A 21,528-nucleotide genomic window follows, 5' to 3' on the forward strand; every position below is an offset into this window, starting at 1 on the left:
CACATGTGAGGAAGGCTGAACCTGATGGACGCAAGTCTCTTTTCAGCTATGTAACTATGTAACTATGGTGTATACCAGCGGACCTAGAATAAACAGGATGGAGCATACAAATAATAGATTAAATTAGGTTTATTATGCCTCACTGGCACTTCCCCCCGCTGCATTCCATGCTTATTTATACGATATATAAATATAATACATATTTTTTAAGTTTTATTTGCCAGCATCCAAGTCGAATAATGGATCTTGAAAACTCAGTTGAGTATCATATAACCGGATCATTTAGTGATACGCCGATTTGGATGGTTAGTAAATAGGCTAAAGGAACAGTCAAGGCACCATAACCACTTCAGCTTTCTAAAGTGATTATGTTGCCAGAAGTGCCCTGGCAGTTTGACAACTTGTCTAGATTTCCCTGGGTGGCTATGGCTGCACTGCCTCCTTCCGGATTCTCCTGCAACGAGGAGCTTCTGGTAAGCAGGAATCTAAAGGGCCACTCTCTTTGGCTGAGCTGAGAAGTCTGTCTTTATCGGGCCATGCTTAGTTCCGGGGGGAGACATCCAGATTCTCCTGCAGAGAAGCAGGGTACAGCGCTGGCACCTGGGCAAACCAGGCAAGTAACGTTTTACAAATTACTCTGTGTATTATTCCATTTATGTATCGTGTAGCACAGGGGTGAACAAAAGGTTGACCCACCACTATTGTACAACTACAACATTGATGATGCTTTGCCAGCCTTAGGGTCTCAGACTACCTGAACAATTCTAGTTTTAGCATTTTTAGGCATGCTTATTTCGTTTACGTGTTTTCATGTGCCTAATCCGCTTTATGTTCATTAATCTTTTGTCACGCGCACTACATATTTAAAAAACAAAACAAAAACAAAGCTAATTAAAAATGCTTGTTCTTATTGGTTAACTGTAACTCACTCTCCACCCAAATGTCTTATTGATGTACGGTCTTTGGGATTTTCCTGGTTTGCATGGACAAGGTGTCTCTTGAATTGTTTTCCGATGCTGCCACTGTAGAGCCCGTGTTTCCTGAGATTCTAATCACACGCCTGTCGCTGTTCGGCCTCTCTGCAATCATTTTGATGTCTATGTCTCTTGAGGCAAGCAGATATCATCGTCTTGGAAAATGCTGTTTGGCAAGTTATTAGTGAATAAATTAAGGTCACCATATCTTCTTCTTTTAACTGGTTCATAGACTTTTTTTTGCAAGGTTGCTCCAAACTGGCTATACACAACAGAAGGCTGATCATCCTATACCAACTCTGGCTGGAACCCTTCCAGGATTGCTGTAATTAACATGCAATCAAATAATTAATATTATATTCAATGTAATAATGTGCTAAACTCTATGCATAAAATATGTGTCTGAAGGCCTCTGTACCGCGACTTGGTATCATTTTCCTGCATTTGCAAATTAAGGAGATTTATAGGTTCATATAATACATGGAATATAGAATACATCAAACACATTTGTAGAATAAGCACATACAATTAAAAAAGTCTTCAAATAGAAAAGTTTAAAAAAATAAATCCACAATAATTCTATTAAAAGACTGTTGGGGAGAACATATGTTTGTAAATTCCAGTTTGAGAACTGTGGTAACTTTTATGAACATTTAATAAACAGATATTCTATGAGGAAGGTGATAGGATGAAATGTGGTCTGACACACCAGAGGCAAAGTGTCCCTAATGCCTCTAGCCATCACTTGGACATCTTTCCTTGTGATGTGATCGAGGTCTGGATTCTTCATAAATTATGGCATCATCCAGAAGATGTATGCATTGTTTCCTGCAAATATGAAACTGTTCTAGCGTCTAGACTAGTGGTTCCCAAACTAGTCCTCAAGGCACCCTTACCAGTCCAGGATTTAGTGATTACCCAGTTGTGTCTGTGTTTTTTGTTTTTTTTTCTAAAAACACCTTAGACACAACTGGGCAATACCTAAATTCTGGCCTGTTAGGGTTGCCTTGTGGACTGGTTTGGGAACCACTGGTCTAGACCGTTACTTTACATAATTGTATAATACTGCCCTTTTTTTCTTTCTTTCTTTTTTTTTTTTTTACACCAAATCATGCTGGCTTATCTGCTTGACCTTTTAAACTTTTTTTTCATAGTCTCAGGTGATCATACCTCTGCCATATTCAAACCTAATTGGTAGATCACCACGTTTTTACATACCGTAACTTACATTTGGGAGTTGGGGGTGCAACTGGCCCCTGGCACACAAGTGCAAATATCTCTGTATGTGCGGTGTTTCAAGCTGAAGTGGTCATGGTGGTCGGAGTAACTCTTTTAAGTACATTGTGGATGTTAAATATTTTACCATGAGACTTCTCTAGGATCCATAAATGGTTGGTTTAGTGTTAATCTGCAAGTAATTGACTCTATGACTAGTTTTAAGATAAACCGATTGTAATGTTATGTCTCTTTGAATCCAGACACTGGGATTTATGGCATATACATTCCCATATTTAAATCAAATAACTGACCGTTTAATTTGGAATCCATGCACGTATTTTGTTTAACTTATGTTGTAACAGGGGGAAAGCAAGCACGCAAGCTGCATGAGTTTAACATTAGTCCAGTTTTCATCAGAGAATGTGGCTTGATTAGCTTGTTCTTTGCATTGCGGAATAGTGAGTGATTTTGCTAGAATTGGACACGCTGATCGGGCATTGTAGGAGATTTTCAGAGAGGTGCTTATAAACTAGTCAAAAAACCCGAGATATGGCCTTCATTTATTTATTTGAAGGCTCTCATCACCCTGCAGCAGTAAAGCTGTTTTATGACTGCTCCCTGGGGCTTTACACCAGATTTTTGGTTCCCTAGGGTTCCACAACATGTTGGCACTTAGATATTTCTTATGAGAGATCTGGTAGGTGCTAAATTTACTCTGAAATATGGCTCAATGGCAGAGATTTATCAAAGCAAAAACAGGTGCTATTCTTTTCTAAACAATGAGCAAGTTGTGATGGTGCCCTAAGTGTTTCTTGTTGCCTTAAAGCAGGGCTGTCCAACCTGCGGCCCCCCAGATGTTGCTGAACTACAACTCCCATGATTCCCTGGCTATCTTTTTAATTGAAAGAATCATGGGAGTTGTAGTTCAGCAACATCTGGGGGGCCGCAGGCTGGACAGCCCTGCCTTAAAGGAACACTCGGGGCACCATCACAACTTAATCAAAATTAGGTTGTTATGGTGCCAGGAGGTCCCTGGCACTTTTCTTACCTGAAGATGTTAAACCGTTATCAAACGGTTTAACCACAAAGATTGCCTGGGGAAAGGGAGAATCGGCGCTGGAGGCAACCTTTGTGGTTAAACCGTTTGAGAATCCCTTTCGATTAAGTTGTGATGGAGCAGAGTGTACCTTTAAAGCCTGATCGCTCACTTTTAAAATTTGTATTACTGCTGTTAAAAGTGTATTTTTTTAAAATTTTATTTTATTAAACTGTGAACTGTCCTGAATTAGAAAACAATCTGCAAAATTCATGCCATAATAGCCGAGTTGGCTATTTTATTCCGTATTTCCAGTTCAGTTTGTAAATCACCACAATACACTGTTCTCGTGAATGGATCCCTATATTTATATTATTTTTGTGTACATGGTTGCATAGAATCTTTGTTGCTTTGCGTGTTTTCTGATTTGTTAGCTATGATAACTGGCCAGTATGCTCTGCAATGCCTCACAAAACAAAATTATAATTATCATTACATGGATTAAGTGAAAATTGCATGCTGTAATAAAAATCAGAATGAAGTATGACGGAACATGACCTGCTGTCTGACATCTTGACATGAGAGCCGAGATAGAAGACTATTAGAAAACGGAGACATTAATTGCTTTCTGTGCTGCTTTCTGATACAACAGACTGTCTGTCTCTCGTATCTCTCAATCTATTTTATCTGACAGTATCTATCTATCAATCTATCTATCTATGTTATATTGCAGTATCTATCTATTGATCTATCATATCTTACCGTATCTATCTATCAATCTGTTATATTGCAGTATCTATCTATTGATCTATCTTATCTTACCGTATCTATCTATCAATCTGTTATATTGCAGTATCTATCTATGTATGTTATCTTGCGCTATCTACATCTATCTCTTGATCGATCTATATATCTATCTAATATATAAACCTATTTCTTGATCTATATCAATATATTAATCTATTTATTCGTCTGTTTATCTATCAATATATATCTATCTCAATATATAAATCTATTTCTTGATCAATATTTTACTGCCTCTCTGTCTACCTCAATAACATCATTCAAAAGTTCATATCTGTCTGCCTGCCCACCTGTCCGTCAGTCTTTCCATAAACACACAGATACTTTGTTTTAACATACGTACGTGTATAAATAATAATAGATATACTTGATATGTATACTTGTTGAGGATTTTGTGGCAAGCTTAGAACATATTAATGTCAGTCACATTTATATAGAGATAATTTAGATGAAGGGTATACCTTAATGTTACCTGTATTCATACCATATGATTACATGACGATGCAAGGATATGAATGATATCCACTTATTGCTGATATTGGTCAAACACAGGAATTGGCTTTTTACTATTGCATCCGCTTATTTTACTATATTAACCCTGTCTCCACATCCTGCGTTATTTTTTTATAGTTCAATAAATGTCCCTTATTACATGTTTATCAACCATGAAAACCATTTACATTCTGATATGAGTTTGTAGTTGTGTTGTAAACTGTGCTGTGCTTATAAATACAAACCAGTCAATTTTTTATGTTTAAAGTATACATGTGTTGTACACAGGTGCATTCCTGGTCTCACAGCGGCATTAAAAGGGGTGAGTGTGCTGGACAAATGTTCACAACTTGCGCTGAAGCCACCCGGACCACCAGGAACCAATGTTCCTCTCCCAGGGAAAAAGTAGCCGACAGAGAGTGACCTGTAACCATACCTCCAACCTTCTACACTAATCAACCAAAATATTAAAACCACTGACCGGTGAAGTGAATAACATGGATTATATAGTTACATTGGCATCTGTCAAGGTTGCAAGTTAACAGTCAGTTCTGGAATTTCATGTGTTGGAAGCAGGAAAATTTGCCAAGTGAAAAGATCTGAGGGACTTTGACAAGAGCCATATACAGGGAGTGCAGAATTATTAGGCAAGTTGTATTTTTGAGGATTAATTTTATTATTGAACAACAACCATGTTCTCAATGAACTCAAAAAACTCATTAATATCAAAGCTGAATATTTTTGGAAGTAGTTTTTAGTTTGTTTTTAGTTTTAGCTATTTTAGGGGGATATCTGTGTGTGCAGGTAACTATTACTGTGCATAATTATTAGGCAACTTAACAAAAAACAAATATATACCCATTTCAATTATTTATTTTTACCAGTGAAACCAATATAACATCTCAACATTCACAAATATACATTTCTGACATTCAAAAACAAAACAAAAACAAATCAGTGACCAATATAGCCACCTTTCTTTGCAAGGACACTCAAAAGCCTGCCATCCATGTATTCTGTCAGTGTTTTGATCTGTTCACCATCAACATTGCGTGCAGAAGCAACCACAGCCTCCCAGACACTGTTCAAAGAGGTGTACTGTTTTCCCTCCTTGTAAATCTCACATTTGATGATGGACCACAGGTTCTCAATGGGGTTCAGATCAGGTGAACAAGGAGGCCATGTTATTCATTAGATTTTCTTCTTTTATACCCTTTCTTGCCAGCCACGCTGTGGAGTACTTGGACGCATGTGATGGAGCATTGTCCTGCATGAAAATCATGTTTTTCTTGAAGGATGCAGACTTCTTCCTGTACCACTGCTTGAAGAAGGTGTCTTCCAGAAACTGGCAGTAGGACTGGGAGTTGAGCTTGACTCCATCCTCAACCCGAAAAGGCCCCACAAGCTCATCTTTGATGATACCAGCCCAAACCAGTACTCCACCTCCACCTTGCTGGCGTCTGAGTCGGACTGGAGCTCTCTGCCCTTTACCAATCCAGCCACGGGCCCATCCATTTGGCCCATCAAGACTCACTCTCATTTCATCAGTCCATAAAACCTTAGAAAAATCAGTCTTGAGATATTTCTTGGCCCAGTCTTGACGTTTCAGCTTGTGTGTCTTGTTCAGTGGTGGTCGTCTTTCAGCCTTTCTTACCTTGGCGAGGTCTCTGAGTATTGCACACCTTGTGCTTTTGGGCACTCCAGTGATGTTGCAGCTCTGAAATATGGCCAAACTGGTGGCAAGTGGCATCTTGGCAGCTGCACGCTTGACTTTTCTCAGTTCATGGGCAGTTATTTTGCGCTTTGGTTTTTCCACACGCTTCTTGCGACCCTGTTGACTATTTTGAATGAAATGCTTGATTGTTCGATGATCACGCTTCAGAAGCTTTGCAATTTTAAGAGTGCTGCATCCCTCTGCAAGATATCTCACTATTTTTGACTTTTCTGAGCCTGTCAAGTCCTTCTTTTGACCCATTTTGCCAAAGGAAAGGAAGTTGCCTAATAATTATGCACACCTGATATAGGGTGTTGATGTCATTAGACCACACCCCTTCTCATTACAGAGATGCACATCACCTAATATGCTTAATTGGTAGTAGGCTTTCGAGCCTATACAGCTTGGAGTAAGACAACATGCATAAAGAGGATGATGTGGTCAAAATACTCATTTGCCTAATAATTCTGCACTCCCTGTAGAGTATTTCCAAAATGGCGAGTCTTCTGAAGTGTTTATGCAGTGGTTAGTACCTACTAATAATAGTGCAAGGGAGGACAATATGTGAACCGGCATCAAGGTCATAGTGCCAAAGGTTCATTGAAGCATGCAGTGTATAAAGGCTAGCCGATCACACAGATTAGCTACCGTAGCACAGTTTGCTGAAAAACCTCATGCTGTACATGATAGAAAGGTATCAGAAAACACAATGCATCTCCGTTTGCTGCACATTGGGCTGCGTAGCCGCAGACCAGTCAGAGTGCCCATGATCACCGCTGAATGGGGATGTGAGCGTCCGAACTGGACCATGGACCAATGGAAGCAGGTTGTCTGGTCTAATGAATCATGTTTTCTTTTAGATCAGATGTATGGCTGGGTGCATGTGTCATTTATCTAGGGAACGGATGTCAGCAGAATGCAATATGGGAAGAAGGCAGACTGGTGGAGGCAGTGTTATTCTATGGGCAATGTTCTACTGGGAAACCTTGTGTCCTGACATTTATGTGGATGTCACTTTGACACGTATCACCTTCCTTTGAGATTGTTGTAGACGACATACACCACTTCATGGCAATGGTGTTCCCTGATGGAAGGGGCCCCTTTAAAAGGTGCACCCTTCTACACTGAAGTAAATATGTTTTCTAGGCCTTTAAGTCCCTTAGATCTCAATCTGATTAAGCATCTGTGGGATGTGCTGGAATAACAAATACAATCCATGGGGCCCCACTTCGCAACTTGCAGGTCTTAATGGATCTGCTGCTAATGTCTTGGTGACAGATACCACAGGACACATTCACAGGTCTTGTGAAGTCCATGCCTTGATGCATTAGGCAGGTGGTCTTAATGTTTAGGATGAGTGTTGTATATACCAGATATATGAATGCAAGACAGAATATGGGTTGGGCTAGGAAGCATGAATCTTGGTGTGGCTGTCTGGAGTCTAACAGTAAAGGGGACATGCTTGGCGTGCATGCATCAGGGCTGCTTATGTGCAGAACATTATTGAAACACATTTGCACATTCTTATTCATCAGTGTATACCTTGGGTAGTAGGTCTGTATATAATAATGTGCTTGTGCTGCAAAAGTTGGACACCAAAGAACAAACAAAGGACAGCGGGCCTGGAGACCCAAATCAGGACTGTCCCACCCAATCAGTGACTTGTGGGAGTAATGCTGTGATGGGGTTTTTATATAGCTGCAAAGATTGCCCAGTTTGGCAATAAGGTGTGTGCTATGTATTCTCTTGTCTGCCATGTGCATCTTTCTTTTAGAATTGCTCACAAATCCCATTATTTGTAAAGGTTCTGCTTGGCAAGTTCAGTAAATCTTCAGTGTGTTATCATGGAGCCTGTTAAAGTGCTGCACTGAAGGTATATATGGCCCATTAGATCACTTACACAGTTCAGCTAAGAATGCCATTGAATACAAATATAAGAAAGTAAGGAAGGGGTTTTTGTGATAAAATTTCGGAAAAGTAATTATCGTATTTCAAACCAGTAAAGCATTAAAGTGAACTAGTCATCCACATTTGTGAAAAGACATGAACTTAATACAAATCTTTTTTTTAAAAAATGTATTGCAATTTATAGATTAAGGTGGATTCTTTGCACAATTTAAGTTAGACAGTTTGCATTTTTTAAATTTAATGTTTAAAGAGAAATACAAACAGTGACAACAGCTAAATTAAAGGAACACTATAGGGTCAGGATCACAAACTCCCCTTGCCTCCCTAAATATAGTAAAATCTTACTTGTATTTAAGTCTTCAACTGCTGCTTTGCCCCTGATCTGCCTGCTTGGCTGACATTATCAGAAGCGATTATCTGAGCCAATCACAATGCTTTGATATTGGATTGGCTGAGCTTGTCAAGGAGGCAGATCAGAGGAAGAGCCAGCACAAGCCAAACAGAGCCCTGGCCAATCAGCATCTCCTCAATGTATCTCTGTGAGGAAAGTTCAGTGTCTATTCAGGGGATGGAGACACTGATGACACCTCTAGCCGCCATCTGAGGAGTGGCCAGTAGATGTATCTGTAGGCTGTAATGTAAACACTGCATTTTTTTTTCTGAAAAGACAGTTTTTAGTGCAAAAAGCCTGAAGATAATGATTCTACTCACCAGAACAAATACAATAAGCTGTAGTTGTTCTGTTTACTACAGTGTCCCTTTAAATAACAGAAGTGCCTAGAAGGGTAAAAAGGAGAGAGAGAAAGAAAGGAAAACCTGTCAAATAGCCTTTAGGGGGGGGGGGGGGGTTAGTTACTTGGTGCAAAATGTGGATCAGCTTCTAAATATTATGGATCAGAGCATAATGCAGTGGTTTGGAAATGAGGCACATGTTTTTGTTTCTCCGGTGCCTGGACTGGACTGGATTTTGGAGTGCTTAGTTTTGGTTTTTTTGCAGTGAATATTTGTTTTACATCTACGGGTGTGCTTAGTTTTTAATATATATTTGAAAGAAAAAAATGGGGGGTGGGGGGGAGACAATGACACAATTTAAAGGCGATTTTCAATGACATATTCAGTAATGTCATTTCCACAGAAGTAAATGTTTCCTTTAAAACAATTGGTTACATTTATTTAGTTCATATTATGTTAATTGATTACAAATACTGAATATCCACTAAACATTAAGCTGTGATGTCCCTTTAATTTATGTAAATGTGTTGATCCACACACATGACATTGATGTAGTAACATCTATGTGGATGTACTAACAGGTCACATGCATGTGGATTTATTATACAGAATGTGGATTTATTATAACCAGTGTCTCCTACACTCAGGCTTTCCCAGAAAATCAATAACACAAGTCAATACCAAGACATGGTGGTCATACAAATGGTCAAAATATTTGTATATTCTTCTTTTATGTAGAAATATGGCGTCTTCCAGTGCCAGGATCACAGACATTCATAACTCGAGCCTTTCATGCCTCAAGGAGTAATGATGACCTATGTCATTTTTATGATACACTCTGGTTTTCAAAAGAAACTTCTCAGGAAAGTACAATCTTGAGAATCAGCTATAACTTGTGTGATGCTCTATTCTCTTTTACATTTATATTAAAACTATACGAAAATAATTTCACAATCCAGTTCAGTCTAGGCATAGCTAGGGCACACAATGCAAATGAAAACATGGAAACATTGTTTCCATTCTCCTCTTCTCTATGTTGAATGTCAGGTGTAAAGACAAAAACGTACCTTTATAAGCTCCCGTATGTGTGAATAGGACCATTGTGTTTTTTGTTTTGATAGCGGATTTTTATTTACAATATACCGTATTTACTCAAATTTAATGCGCACCTTTTTTGGAAAATAGAGTTTCCAAAATTTAAAGGCGCATTAGATTCAATGGCGCATTACATTCGGGGCAAAATTCGAAATTTTCCGGCAAATTGCATTCGGGCAAATTAAATTAGGTGAATTCAAACAGGCGAATTTCATTCTGGCAAATTCACACAGGTAAATTGCATTCCCGAAAGAGAGCTTAAAAAAAGAATAGACTTAACATGTATCACTAAAATTGAAATACCATCAACCATCAATACTATGCTATATGGCAGTAAACATTTTCATTGTTGCACAATGTTGTGTAGTAGTATCTTATTGTATAAATGTACATTACATTCACCAGCAAAAACATTTTTCAGCTTCCAGGTTTCAAAAATTGAGGTGCGCATTAGATTCAATGGCGTATTAGATTCGAGTACATACGATATACATATTTATTGTATCATTCTCTTTGCATGTATAGTCGGAAAGAAATTTAAAGAAACACACACGGCGGCTGTTGATATTAGAATTTTTATGTTTATTGATTTACACAAAAAGCACTCGACTTTTTTCACATATTTTTCTTTGTTTTGTGTGTACCACATATTTGGTTGTTTTAGTTTGGGGAAACACACTGTGTGTAGCAGCAAACCCATATAAATAATTATCTTTAATATAGAATTATGTTTGCAATTAATAAGCCCCAGGCAGGAATATTGTAAAAATGACTGACAAAGAGCTAAAATGGAGGCACATAGTTCCATGTCAAAAAAGATGTGGATTTCTAAATGTGAATTTTTGTTATTCACGTCTCACAAATACAAATTTGTTAAATATAGGAGATAACACATTTTCAGTAAGGTGTCAACATAAAGTGGTTATGAAGTATTGTGCATAAGCACAATTTAATATTGTTTAACAATTATTAAACATATGTGCTATTTAGAGTTTTGTAGAAATTGCTTTTTAAGCATTGTTCCCCCCCAAGTGGTTTAATGTAATCAGTTCTATGTAATGGTTATGGGGAGTTAGGGTATGTTGCTTTGCTAGGTGAAAAATAAAAAAAATAAAATGTAATCTTAGTTGTATTTTGAGTCTTCGTAGTGTGAGGGTCTCCGTTTCATTGTCCTAGGGTGAGAGGTTACCCTGAACATATATAACATATATTATTGCAATAATAAGGGCTGAGCAGGGAGCCTGAGAATTTAGGCATATCATGTGAAAACAGAAATTGTAGTAGTTTGTAAAGAGCTGCATATAAGAGCTCTATGTAAGAAATGTTAATACAGGGTACATAACGATATACTGTGTATTCTGGGACAATAATATCAAGTTCTTTAATTCAACATTCCAAATGCTGCCTTCCTGTGATGACTGAACAAATCCACAGTTACACCAATTTGCATTCTTTATTGATTCCTTATAGTCCTGTGGAACCGGGATCTAAGATTTGCTTCTAAATTTTTTCTCCACACGATTTTTCCTTTTTTAATTAATTATCCGTCTATTACAGCAACCCATCACTGGTATAATATGTTATAGCTAAGATGGAGTGCAACTCTGCCGTAGTCATACATCCAGTGAGAGTCTGGGAAGAGGGTGGCTGGGGTCCCCAAATGCTCGTTAAAGATTTTGAGAACCCTGAACAATGAGTCAGCAATAGTGAGTGCTTATGGTGCCTGTAGTGTGCTTTTATTGTTCGAGCATTGGGATCATGCTTCGGAGTACGGTCAAGGATTAGGGATGTTTGCGTTACGGTATTGTGGGGCTTAAGGGAAAATATTTACGCTCCCAGTAATTGCCTGTGATTAGTGGTTAGAGTTACAGTCCTGTGTGACAACTATATTAGTTGCTGGTTGAAAAAATTCAGACTTATAATTGCATAGCAAGGGTTAAAATGTATAACCCCTTACTAATGGGGGTAGGGGAGCGGGGGGACTATCAATGTTTTTGATATTTTTTATGATATGATATATACCGCTTTACAAACATGTAATGATCAAAAGCATTTAGCTTAAAAGTGTCCAGTGTCCCATACTTACAGACTGACTACTGTCCGTAGGATACCCAGAAAACACTGCAGCTCAGAGTGAATGGAGGCAAAGTAACCAGAACTGAAAACACTTCATATTCTTTTTTTAAATAGCAAACTAACAGATATTATATATGTTATTTTTTTATAAAAGTGTCCCTTTAAACACAAAATGGTATGTGTCCCTTTAAAAATGTCTATCAATGTAGCATCTCATTGAGGAGCTAGTGAAGGGAATGTGCAGGCTGACTCCTGATGTGTGAATGCACAGCCCTCTTCAGTGTAAGCTCGTCCCTGTGTGAGGCATGGGAAGTCTGAGCATGAACAAATATAACGAACGGGTTACCCCATAGACAAGGAGCTAAGCAGCTTCCTTGCTTTTCTCATCATCAGTCTTTTTCCAGTGTAACGCTTGCAGGACCCGGGAATTATTGCCAGTTAGGCGATTGATCTTGCTCTGCAGGTTACTTGCTCGAGTGGCAGCTTCGAGTCGTGTGACTGATACAGTGTCATTAGATGACACAGAGCTGATCTCTGCATCAGCCAGGAGGAATCAAACCGTGTCACTCCCCTATGGGACTACCTTCTTTCTACGAGCTAGGAATTCGTATGCTTGTGCTGCTGCTCCTGCCGCCGTTGCTGCTGCTACATCTTTTCGAGCAGGGCTGTGAATGAGCATTGCCAGTGGACAGCAGCGGAGAAGAATGATAGCTGTCTCTTTTAAATGCCGATGTCAAATCCTGCGGAGATTGGTTAAAGGTACGGTTCCTTTTTTTCACCCCCAATCTATTCTTAACAACCCCTGACTATCACTGCTTTTTCAAATGCGCTGGCTCATGCTTTCGACTTACAAATATGCCTGCTTAACAATTTATAGGCAGGCTGCAAAGAGCAGAGCTATGTACAGCACTCAAGTCCTTTTGTAAGACATTGAAAACCAGGCCTTTTTTTATCACTGCAGGTGCTAGTTACAATCTCAGTCTATTCTATACTGTATCCCATAACATTGGACTTTATCTACCACCTGGATGCGGGCTTTGCTGGTGCTGATACAGAACATCACTCTGCATAATTTCTGATTTAGATAGTGTATTTCCCATCAGAACAGCATCGGAACATTAACGCAAGAAACAAAATTAGAAATGTTCACCGGGCTATGCAATATATTTTGCCAGTAATTAATTTGAAGGATTGTCATTGTAAAATGTATCATTTCTTGTTCGTATAACTTATGTCCTGTGCTTTCTACTTGTGATGCGAATGCAGAGAGATTGGTTGGTTATTTACATCGAGCTACTTTATTATTAATAATAATATGTATCCGGTGTCTGTAAGTTGAGGCCGTTTTGGAAGAAGCAAAAACATTTTTTTTTTTTTTTAAATTCATTGTTAAATATTCAAGCATATCTCCGAAACAGCAGCCTCCTCAGCTGTCTTAGGAAACCCGATCCAGTTAAAGTATACTGAATAAGCCTAGGTACAGAGCGACTGTGTAATCATGCCACCATGTATTCTGGTTTGGCTTTGGCAGTCACAGAGTTAATCTTCTGTTTCGGTAGTGGAGAACCTGCAAATGCAGTTAATATTTTATTTAGAAGCGCCAAAACTTTGTGCAACTAATGCATCATAAATAAGCAAAATTACGGTAAATAGAAGAAGGGGGAAAAAAAATAAACCGTTAATGAAAGTAGAGTGATTTTTATTTTAAAAAATCATGGCACAGACATTAGTAAAGAAGCTTGCTTCTCCTGTGATCTCAGTGACTCGGTTCCTTCTCAGTGGCTAGGTTAGCATAACATGGTGTGTGTTTTTATATTCATGTAAAGATTAATCCAGGGGTCCTTGCTTTCTAGTAGACCTATTGCTTTGTTGTGTTGTTTTTGTTTTTTGTCTTTTTGCCATGTCTGTGTTTGTGATTTGCAGCATCAAGGTAATGATATTTCGGTAAAATGGTTTGAGAAGCCCTGCTCACCGTGCTTTGAGCTGAGGATTAGCTGTATTCCTGTACACATCGCTCATGCTGGAATATTTCACAGGAATTGAAATGGCTGTAAATCGTAATGTTGTATCGAGCGTTTAGCTCCTGCACCGTGGTTTGTCCATATGGCGTGGAGATTATAGATTGGAGGTAGTAAACATACCTTTTATAGTTGCTTTACAGCCAGTGCTACCTTGTAAAATTCAGAGGAAGGCAGAGGTCTACTAACTTGTATATTTAACTTGCATGCAAATCGTTGTCCCTCTGCATTCTTGTTTACGGCCAATCGTTTAATTGCTTTTCGAGCTGTCAACAGAAGCGATGAATCACATAGAGGACCTTGATTTCGTGGAGTAGTTTTTCTTTAGGTACTGGGATGGAATGAAGAACTTTGGGGGGCGATGTGACGGCTTGGTGGACTGCAAGGAATAGATCAGCAGCGACACACTCTGTGCAGATACAATGTCATTAAAAACAGAAAATGCCTTCTCTGTCACTGAGAGAGTGTGTCTTCATCAGGAAAAATGGAAATGTGACATTTTTCTGGCTATTCCATTACTTCTCCAAACATTGGGTTTATGAAGCTATGATGGGAAGGGGTGCAGGGCCTGAGTGGGGGTGCACCAGTGACTCATTATGCAGTTGGTGGCATGTGGCTACACGGGATGGGGAATCCAGTGCTGCCTATTCCCATGGTGCTGTGTCTGGCCTTGTACAGTATAAGCTCACGTAAAGGCACAGTCACTTTCTGTGAGCTCATCTATTGTGCCCATATTTGGGGCATGTGTGTGCTCTGTTATCAGTACAGGTTCTACAGTTATGTTTCAACTTGAATGTGGAACTTCATACAATTCATACAATTTGAAAAATCGTCCGTCCATCTGTCTGTCTGTCTGTCTATCTATCTATCCTACCAGCAATGTTTCTTCTCAGTGCATTAAATTAATTAAGCACTAAATCCGTTCTGCTTTTCTGAAAACACATCAGTGTCTCCGTAGGATTCTCTGTATTTGGCACCTTCTCTTTTCTCTCTTCGCCACCTTGGCTAACTTGTATATCCCTATGGACTCCTGTATAGTATATTCTGATGACACCTATATATACGTCACTTCCCCTAATATATCTGCAAATCTTCTAGAATGTCAATAACTGCCCCTCTTTCATTCCCAAAAGGATATTTCCCACTTTCGAAAACTCAGTCTTTCTAAAACACTTTTCTTCTCTCCTTATAGCACAGATCCTCCACTGTCGCTCTCCCTGCAAGTTGATGGTACACCTATTAACCTATCTTTTCAAGCTCACTGCTTTGGTATTATCTGTGACTTAGAACTTACGTTTACATCCCACATCCAGTCTGTCACCAAATCCTGCCAATTCCACCTTCAACACATTGTCCTCATCCATTCCTTTCTTACGCAAGATGTTTCTAAGGACTTTGTTCACACTCTTTTAAGGTCCTAGATTGATCACTGCAGCTACTTAAGAATCCATATAGAATCCTCTCTACATGGCAGGGAATGGTAACGGTTAGACTTGGGGGTTTGCACCAGGGTGGGGAGCACGGACGCATAGCAGGAAGGGACACACACATCCCAAAGGGGCACTTTGAACATGGAATGGACACATGGCTGCATTAACATGGCTGCTAGGGGTTTACCCAAGGGAAGGGGGAGCAGTGAATCTGACCCCATGGTCCTTGCAATATTTAGGCATAATGGCGATGATCATCCAGAAAGTAATCAGACTTAGGAAGTTATATGACGCATTTGACAGGGACACACACAAACCTCAAGATACAATGAACACGACCCCACTACGATGAAAGTACAAAATTAGAGAGTTGGGACACATGGGGAATGGGGGGAGTTAAGAGAGAGAGGTAGGATTGGAAAGAAAAGGGAAAGGGGGACAACACACACAAAAACAAAAAACACTCACATGATTAACACACATCGCATGGTTTGGGAGATAGGTCACTACAAACGGAAACCCAGCACTCACACAGGAAAAAGACCAGGAACATGAGCCGCCGCACAGCACGAAGTCTAATTCATTAGAAAATTGAAGGCTTACTATTTGCGACAGTGATGACAGTGACGGACAAGCACAGTGATACTGACAATTACAAAATGTAATCCATGCCCGGTATGAAACTTATGCATGTTTGCATGATTTTGTCAGTAATGCTCACTCTTGTACACGTATGGTTTTGTTGATCACTGTGAGGCTCAAAAATAAAGATTTAAAAAAAAAAAAATTAAAAAAATCGTCCTTTGAAACTTTACCCCTTTTCTTTTCATTACATTGGTTTCATGTATTCGTTCAATTTAATTCAAGATACTAACCCTCACATACAAAACTCATAACACCTCTAACCTCCTTACAATTCTAACTAATTGCAAAGTGAAAAAGGCAGTTCTGCTTGGCGCTCATTTCATGCAATTAACACAAAATCTTAATTAAAAAAACAATACATGAGAAAAATGAGCTGCTGCACACTAGTGGCTCACACTAAACGAAGAAAGCTGTGATCAAACTGGAGTACTGCAAAATAATATAATTATACCACATTGTAGAAAGGTATACATTTTCTCTCTGTATTCACATAAAAAGAAGCTGTAAAACCTGGTCTTCATGCAAATACAGAAGGCACTATCTAGTGCAAGTTATCCTAAGATATCGTTTATCTCACATTTGTAGGGGGCCTTGCAAATAAAGCTCCAAATTAGACAGCATTGTGTCTATATCTCAAGGTAACACTTCCCCTTCAGTGTGATTTGGAGAGTAAACTGGTATAAAAATACTTAAAAACAGCATTACATATGCTTTAAAACCACAAGGTGCCAACAGTAGCCGCTTACTAGAGGTTTTGGTGAGATGACCGTTTACAATGTATCTCACAAAGCAGCGTGTGTATAGGAAAGCCCCCCATGTGCTGTGCTGACTTCGTAACGCGTTTCACCCATCACTGGCTTCCTCAGATGATATCTGTCTTGATATATATTGTTAACACTATATAAATCTTGGATCAAAAATATAAATTCTAAAAAAGAATGAATAATTGAAAGATGAAAATTCCAAGGACTGTTTAAACCATGTAGGGTCATGAATTGGCAGTCAATATCATGCATTAACGTGTTAAATAGGTATTCTAAAAAATAAAATGAATTATTAAAGAATCAATGAATTATAAAAACAAATGAATTGTAAAAAAAATGACATCATTCAAAGTTGCTGTTTATTCCATATGGGGTCATGGTGTTACATTATCTCACAGCGTCCTAACTTAACCGAATAAAATCTTCACCCCAACGGTTTTTAAAAACCCTTTGGTTGCCCATAAATTTGAGTTGAGAGGGATCCACGGATGGTCCAAATTAAAGTGTTAGGATACACTGTATTTCATGCATTTTCTTTTTAATGTATTTGTCTTTTTGTTCTGCCTATATAATTAAGACCGCAGGTGCATTCAAGTTTATAACTCACATTTTTTTTTTATAGCAAGTGATTCATTCTCTTATTTTATAATTCTCTCTTAATTTCAAGATTCTTTTTGGGGTTTTTGAGAGTAGGTTTGTGTAGATGCTGAGCAGATTCCACATTGGTCGAATCCCTTACGTTGATTTAGTACATGCCATCTCTTCTCTCCCTGATTGTTCTCCCAAGAACGTTTTACCAATTTTTGGTTTAAATTAAGGCCTCCCCTATGTATAATTACAGCTTCTTTTTTTTCACTACATTCTTTAAAATTGGATAATCTAAAAAGGTTGGCCAGTATTTATTTAAACTTTTACTTACGGTACTTTTTTTTTATTATTGCCTCCACTGAAAGTGCAAATGAAAGGAAGATTATTAATTTTCTTTTTGTGTCTCTCTATTGTTATATGCTACCAACTGATTTCTTTCAAGTTGATTTACCTTTACGAAATCTCTATCTAAATGTTCTCTTGCATATCTTTTTTTTTTAATAACATGAGTCAAGATGGATTGACCTCGAGAGCAAAAAGACTCTTTTTGAGCAGTTTCTCTTAACACTCTTAGGAGTTGGCTTTTGGTTACATTTCTGAGCCATGGGCCGAAGTGACAGCTATCCTGTTCAATAAAACTGTATACATCAACCTTCTTGAAGAAGGTTTCTGTACACAAACAGATTTGATCCACAAACATTCTGACGTCAAGAAATTCAGCCTGTTCCTGGCTAATATTATATGTTTAGGAGTTTTATGCCCCATGTGTTATTTAATAATAGAAGAAAAACTGTTAAACTTTTCCTGTCACCCTTTGGATATGCAAAATTAAAAACCAAATTTAATTTGCCAAAGTATCCTATTTTTGGTTTTTTCATTTTTCCTGTTTTATGTGACTATGGAGAGAAAATTCATACCGTACTACAATATGGTATGAATATATTTATTATTTTGCACACTTTGCTCAAAGCTTAATTTGTAGGTACACCTCTTCTCGATCATTCCATTCTGCCGTTGACCTTCTATGTCCTTTGATCGCATCTCGCCTACAGAATTTCAAGGTTCTGCTCCAATAGAATAACTGGTCTTCCCATCAGACTTTCCCATAGTCTTCAGGCCTTTAAGAAGCCCTTTAAAAGTCATCCATTAAGACTAGCCATGGATAATTTCCATCAGTTAAAGGAACACTATAGAGTCAGAAACGCATTTCTATGTATTCCTGAGCCTAAAGTCACCTTTTTTGCAGTGCCGCGCAGGCTCCGTTGCTGAAACGCCACCGTGGCTGGCATCCTCAAAAATTACGATCTCCGTAAATCCAATGCTATCCCATAGTAAAGCATTGGATTGGCTGGGATTGTGAATTCTGATGATCTCAGCCACTGAGGCGAGTGGGGGCAGAGAGAAACATCATTTTGGCATATCAATGCATCTCTATGGGCAATGTTCTGCACCTCCATGTGTGGCCATTAGAGGTGTTCCTAGGCAGCAATGTAAACACTGCCTTTTCTCTGAAAAGGCAGTGTTTACATGAAAATGCCTGCATATTATACACACCAGAATAATTAAATTAATCTGTAGTTGTTCTGGTGACTATAGTGTCCCTTTAACCCCTTAAGGACCAAACTTCTGGAATAAAAGGGAATCATGACATGTCACACATGTCATGTGTCCTTAAGGGGTTAAGTCATCTGCCCCATTTCAAACATAGGCCTAGATTTTTAAAAGAAAATTTAGACAAGCATTTCAAATGATTTAATGTTGTTGGAAAAACTTTCAAAAGTTTTTTTTCTTTTGTTTTTAAAATATTAGAATATCACAAAAAATATATATCATATATAAAAAAAATATACTAATATATCAAGAAATATCCAAATATTACAATATTTAAAAAAAATATTCAATAATTTTCAATGTTTATCCAAAAAGGTTAAATCATTTAAAAAGCTTATCCATAGATATTAAATTGAGGCAATAATTAATGGCTCTGCAGTCCATTTTATTCTCCTACCTTCCAACTTTAAAGCATTCCCGCGCATTCACATTTTGATTTTATACTCCATGTTGCTCTACCTCTCATGTCATTATACATCACCTACTCTAGATTGTAAATTTGTTTAGGAAGGGTCCTCAATAATTTTTTTGACATTTCATTCAGAAACAGGCGATGGGCCATTCTGGTTCCATGACCACTACCAAATGCTGATTATGGTTTTGAGAGTGCCCTTGTAATGGGACATTTTAAGGTGGGTATTTTTTGCTGCTCTCTTGCTAATGTCTCCCTTTTTTTTTTTTTTTTTTTTTAAATCTAATCCCTTTTTCATTGCACTCCTCTGTTATCATTTCATTCAGTAAATGGTGGATAATCTTCAGCCAATTTGGATCCTTCTATAGGCATCTGTGATAGAGCTGTGTGTCCAGAATTGTACACATATATTCTATAGTCACTCACAGCTCTTGGTAAGCTGTGAGTGCCATACAGGAGCTTGTATATATCTGTTATAGTAGGGCAAAACCAGCTACGTAAAACCATAACAAAGTAGGTGATTAGGCACAGCAGTTTAAGTTAGATACCTCACCACTTTTCCAAGGAAGTGGAAGACAAGTGGTGGAGTTAAAAGAAACACTATAGGGTCAGGAATATAAACGTGTATTTCAGACCCTATAGTTTAAAAAACACTATTTAGGTCCGTAGTTCCCCTTGCCCCCACTTAAATAAGAAGTGTAATTACCATTATTCCAGCACCATGCGAGTCCACAGGTGCTGGCCCCAACCTCAAACTGTCTCCTTGGCTGAGATCTTCACAATTGACCTTCTCAGCTAATATCAATGCTTGCCCAATTCTGATTATCTCAGCCAAGGTGGCGAGGCAGAGCCAAATGCTGTGCTGACCAATCAGCATCTCCTCATAGAAAATTCCTGCAGGGACAGTGGCGTACATACCAGGGTCGCAGGGGTCGCGGCTGCGACCGGGCCCGGCCCACCAGGTACCCAGGTATGTAGCCACTGGGCCAACCTCTTCTCCTGGGGGGCCCAAGAGCCGGCCACCTCAGGGCCCCCCGAGGCTGGCCCTGCTGTCACCAGGTTGGCGGGCGCGCGAGGGAGCACTCTCCCCTGTGTGCTCCCTCTTCAGCTCCCTCGCGCGCCGTACTGAAACCGGAGCCGGAAGATGACGTCATCTTCCGGCTCCGGTATCAGTACGCGGCGCGCAAGGGAGCTGAAGAGGGAGCACACAGGGGAGAGTGCTCCCTCGCGCGCCCGCAGGACCAGCCAGCCGGGTGACACCACTGGACCCCAGGGAATCCCCTCAGCTCTCCCACAGGTAAGGAGGCTGGGGGGATTAAATAAATAATAAAAAAAAAAACAACGTGTGAGTGTATGTTAGTGAGTGTATGTTAGTGAGTGTATGTTAGTGTGAGTGTATGTTAGTGTGAGTGTATGTTAGTGTGAGTGTATCTTAGTGTGAGTGTATCTTAGTGTGAGTGTATCTTAGTGTGAGTGTATCTTAGTGTGAGTGTGTGTTAGTGAGAGTGTATGTTAGTGTATGTTAGTGTGAGTGTATGTTAGTGTGAGTGTATGTTAGAGTGAGTGTATGTTAGTGTGAGTATATCTTAGTGTGAGTGTATCTTAGTGTGAGTGTATCTTAGTGTGAGTGTATCTTAGTGTGAGTGTATCTTAGTGTGAGTGTGTGAGTGTGTGTGTGTGTGTTAGTGAGTGTGTGTTAGTGAGAGTGTATGTTAGTGAGAGTGTATGTTAGTGTGTGTGTGTTAGTGTCAGAGTGTGAGCGTGTGTTAGTGTCAGAGTGTGAGCGTGTGTTAGAGTGTGTGAGCGTGTGTTAGAGTGTGTGAGCGTGTGTTAGAGTGTGAGCGTGTGTTAGAGTGTGAGCGTGTGAGCGTGTGTTAGAGTGTGAGCGTGTGTTAGAGTGTGAGCGTGTGTTAGAGTGTGAGCGTGTGTTAGAGTGTGAGCGTGTGTTAGAGTGTGAGCGTGTGTTAGAGTGTGAGCGTGTGTTAGAGTGTGAGCGTGTGTTAGAGTGTGA

The 21,528-nt window shown here is 39.1% G+C and overlaps 1 protein-coding gene across 10 annotated transcripts in view; it reads left to right on the forward strand.

Annotated features, from left to right (window-relative positions):
* GRIP1 (glutamate receptor interacting protein 1) overlaps nucleotides 1-21,528 on the forward strand; it is a 509,652-nt gene that overhangs the window by 251,511 nt on the left and 236,613 nt on the right. Inside the window, exon 1 of one of the 10 annotated variants that reach the window (XM_063447050.1) lies at nucleotides 12,393-12,808. The exons of the other annotated variants lie outside the window; for them this stretch is intronic. Within the exon in view, the coding sequence (XP_063303120.1) occupies nucleotides 12,721-12,808 (88 nt within the window). The 5' untranslated portion in view covers nucleotides 12,393-12,720. Of the gene's footprint in view, nucleotides 1-12,392; nucleotides 12,809-21,528 lie in introns of those variants that run through there. 10 annotated transcript variants of the gene reach the window in all.

The sequence above is a fragment of the Pelobates fuscus genome, chromosome 3, assembly GCF_036172605.1.
Source record: "Pelobates fuscus isolate aPelFus1 chromosome 3, aPelFus1.pri, whole genome shotgun sequence".
Taxonomy (NCBI): domain Eukaryota; kingdom Metazoa; phylum Chordata; class Amphibia; order Anura; family Pelobatidae; genus Pelobates; species Pelobates fuscus.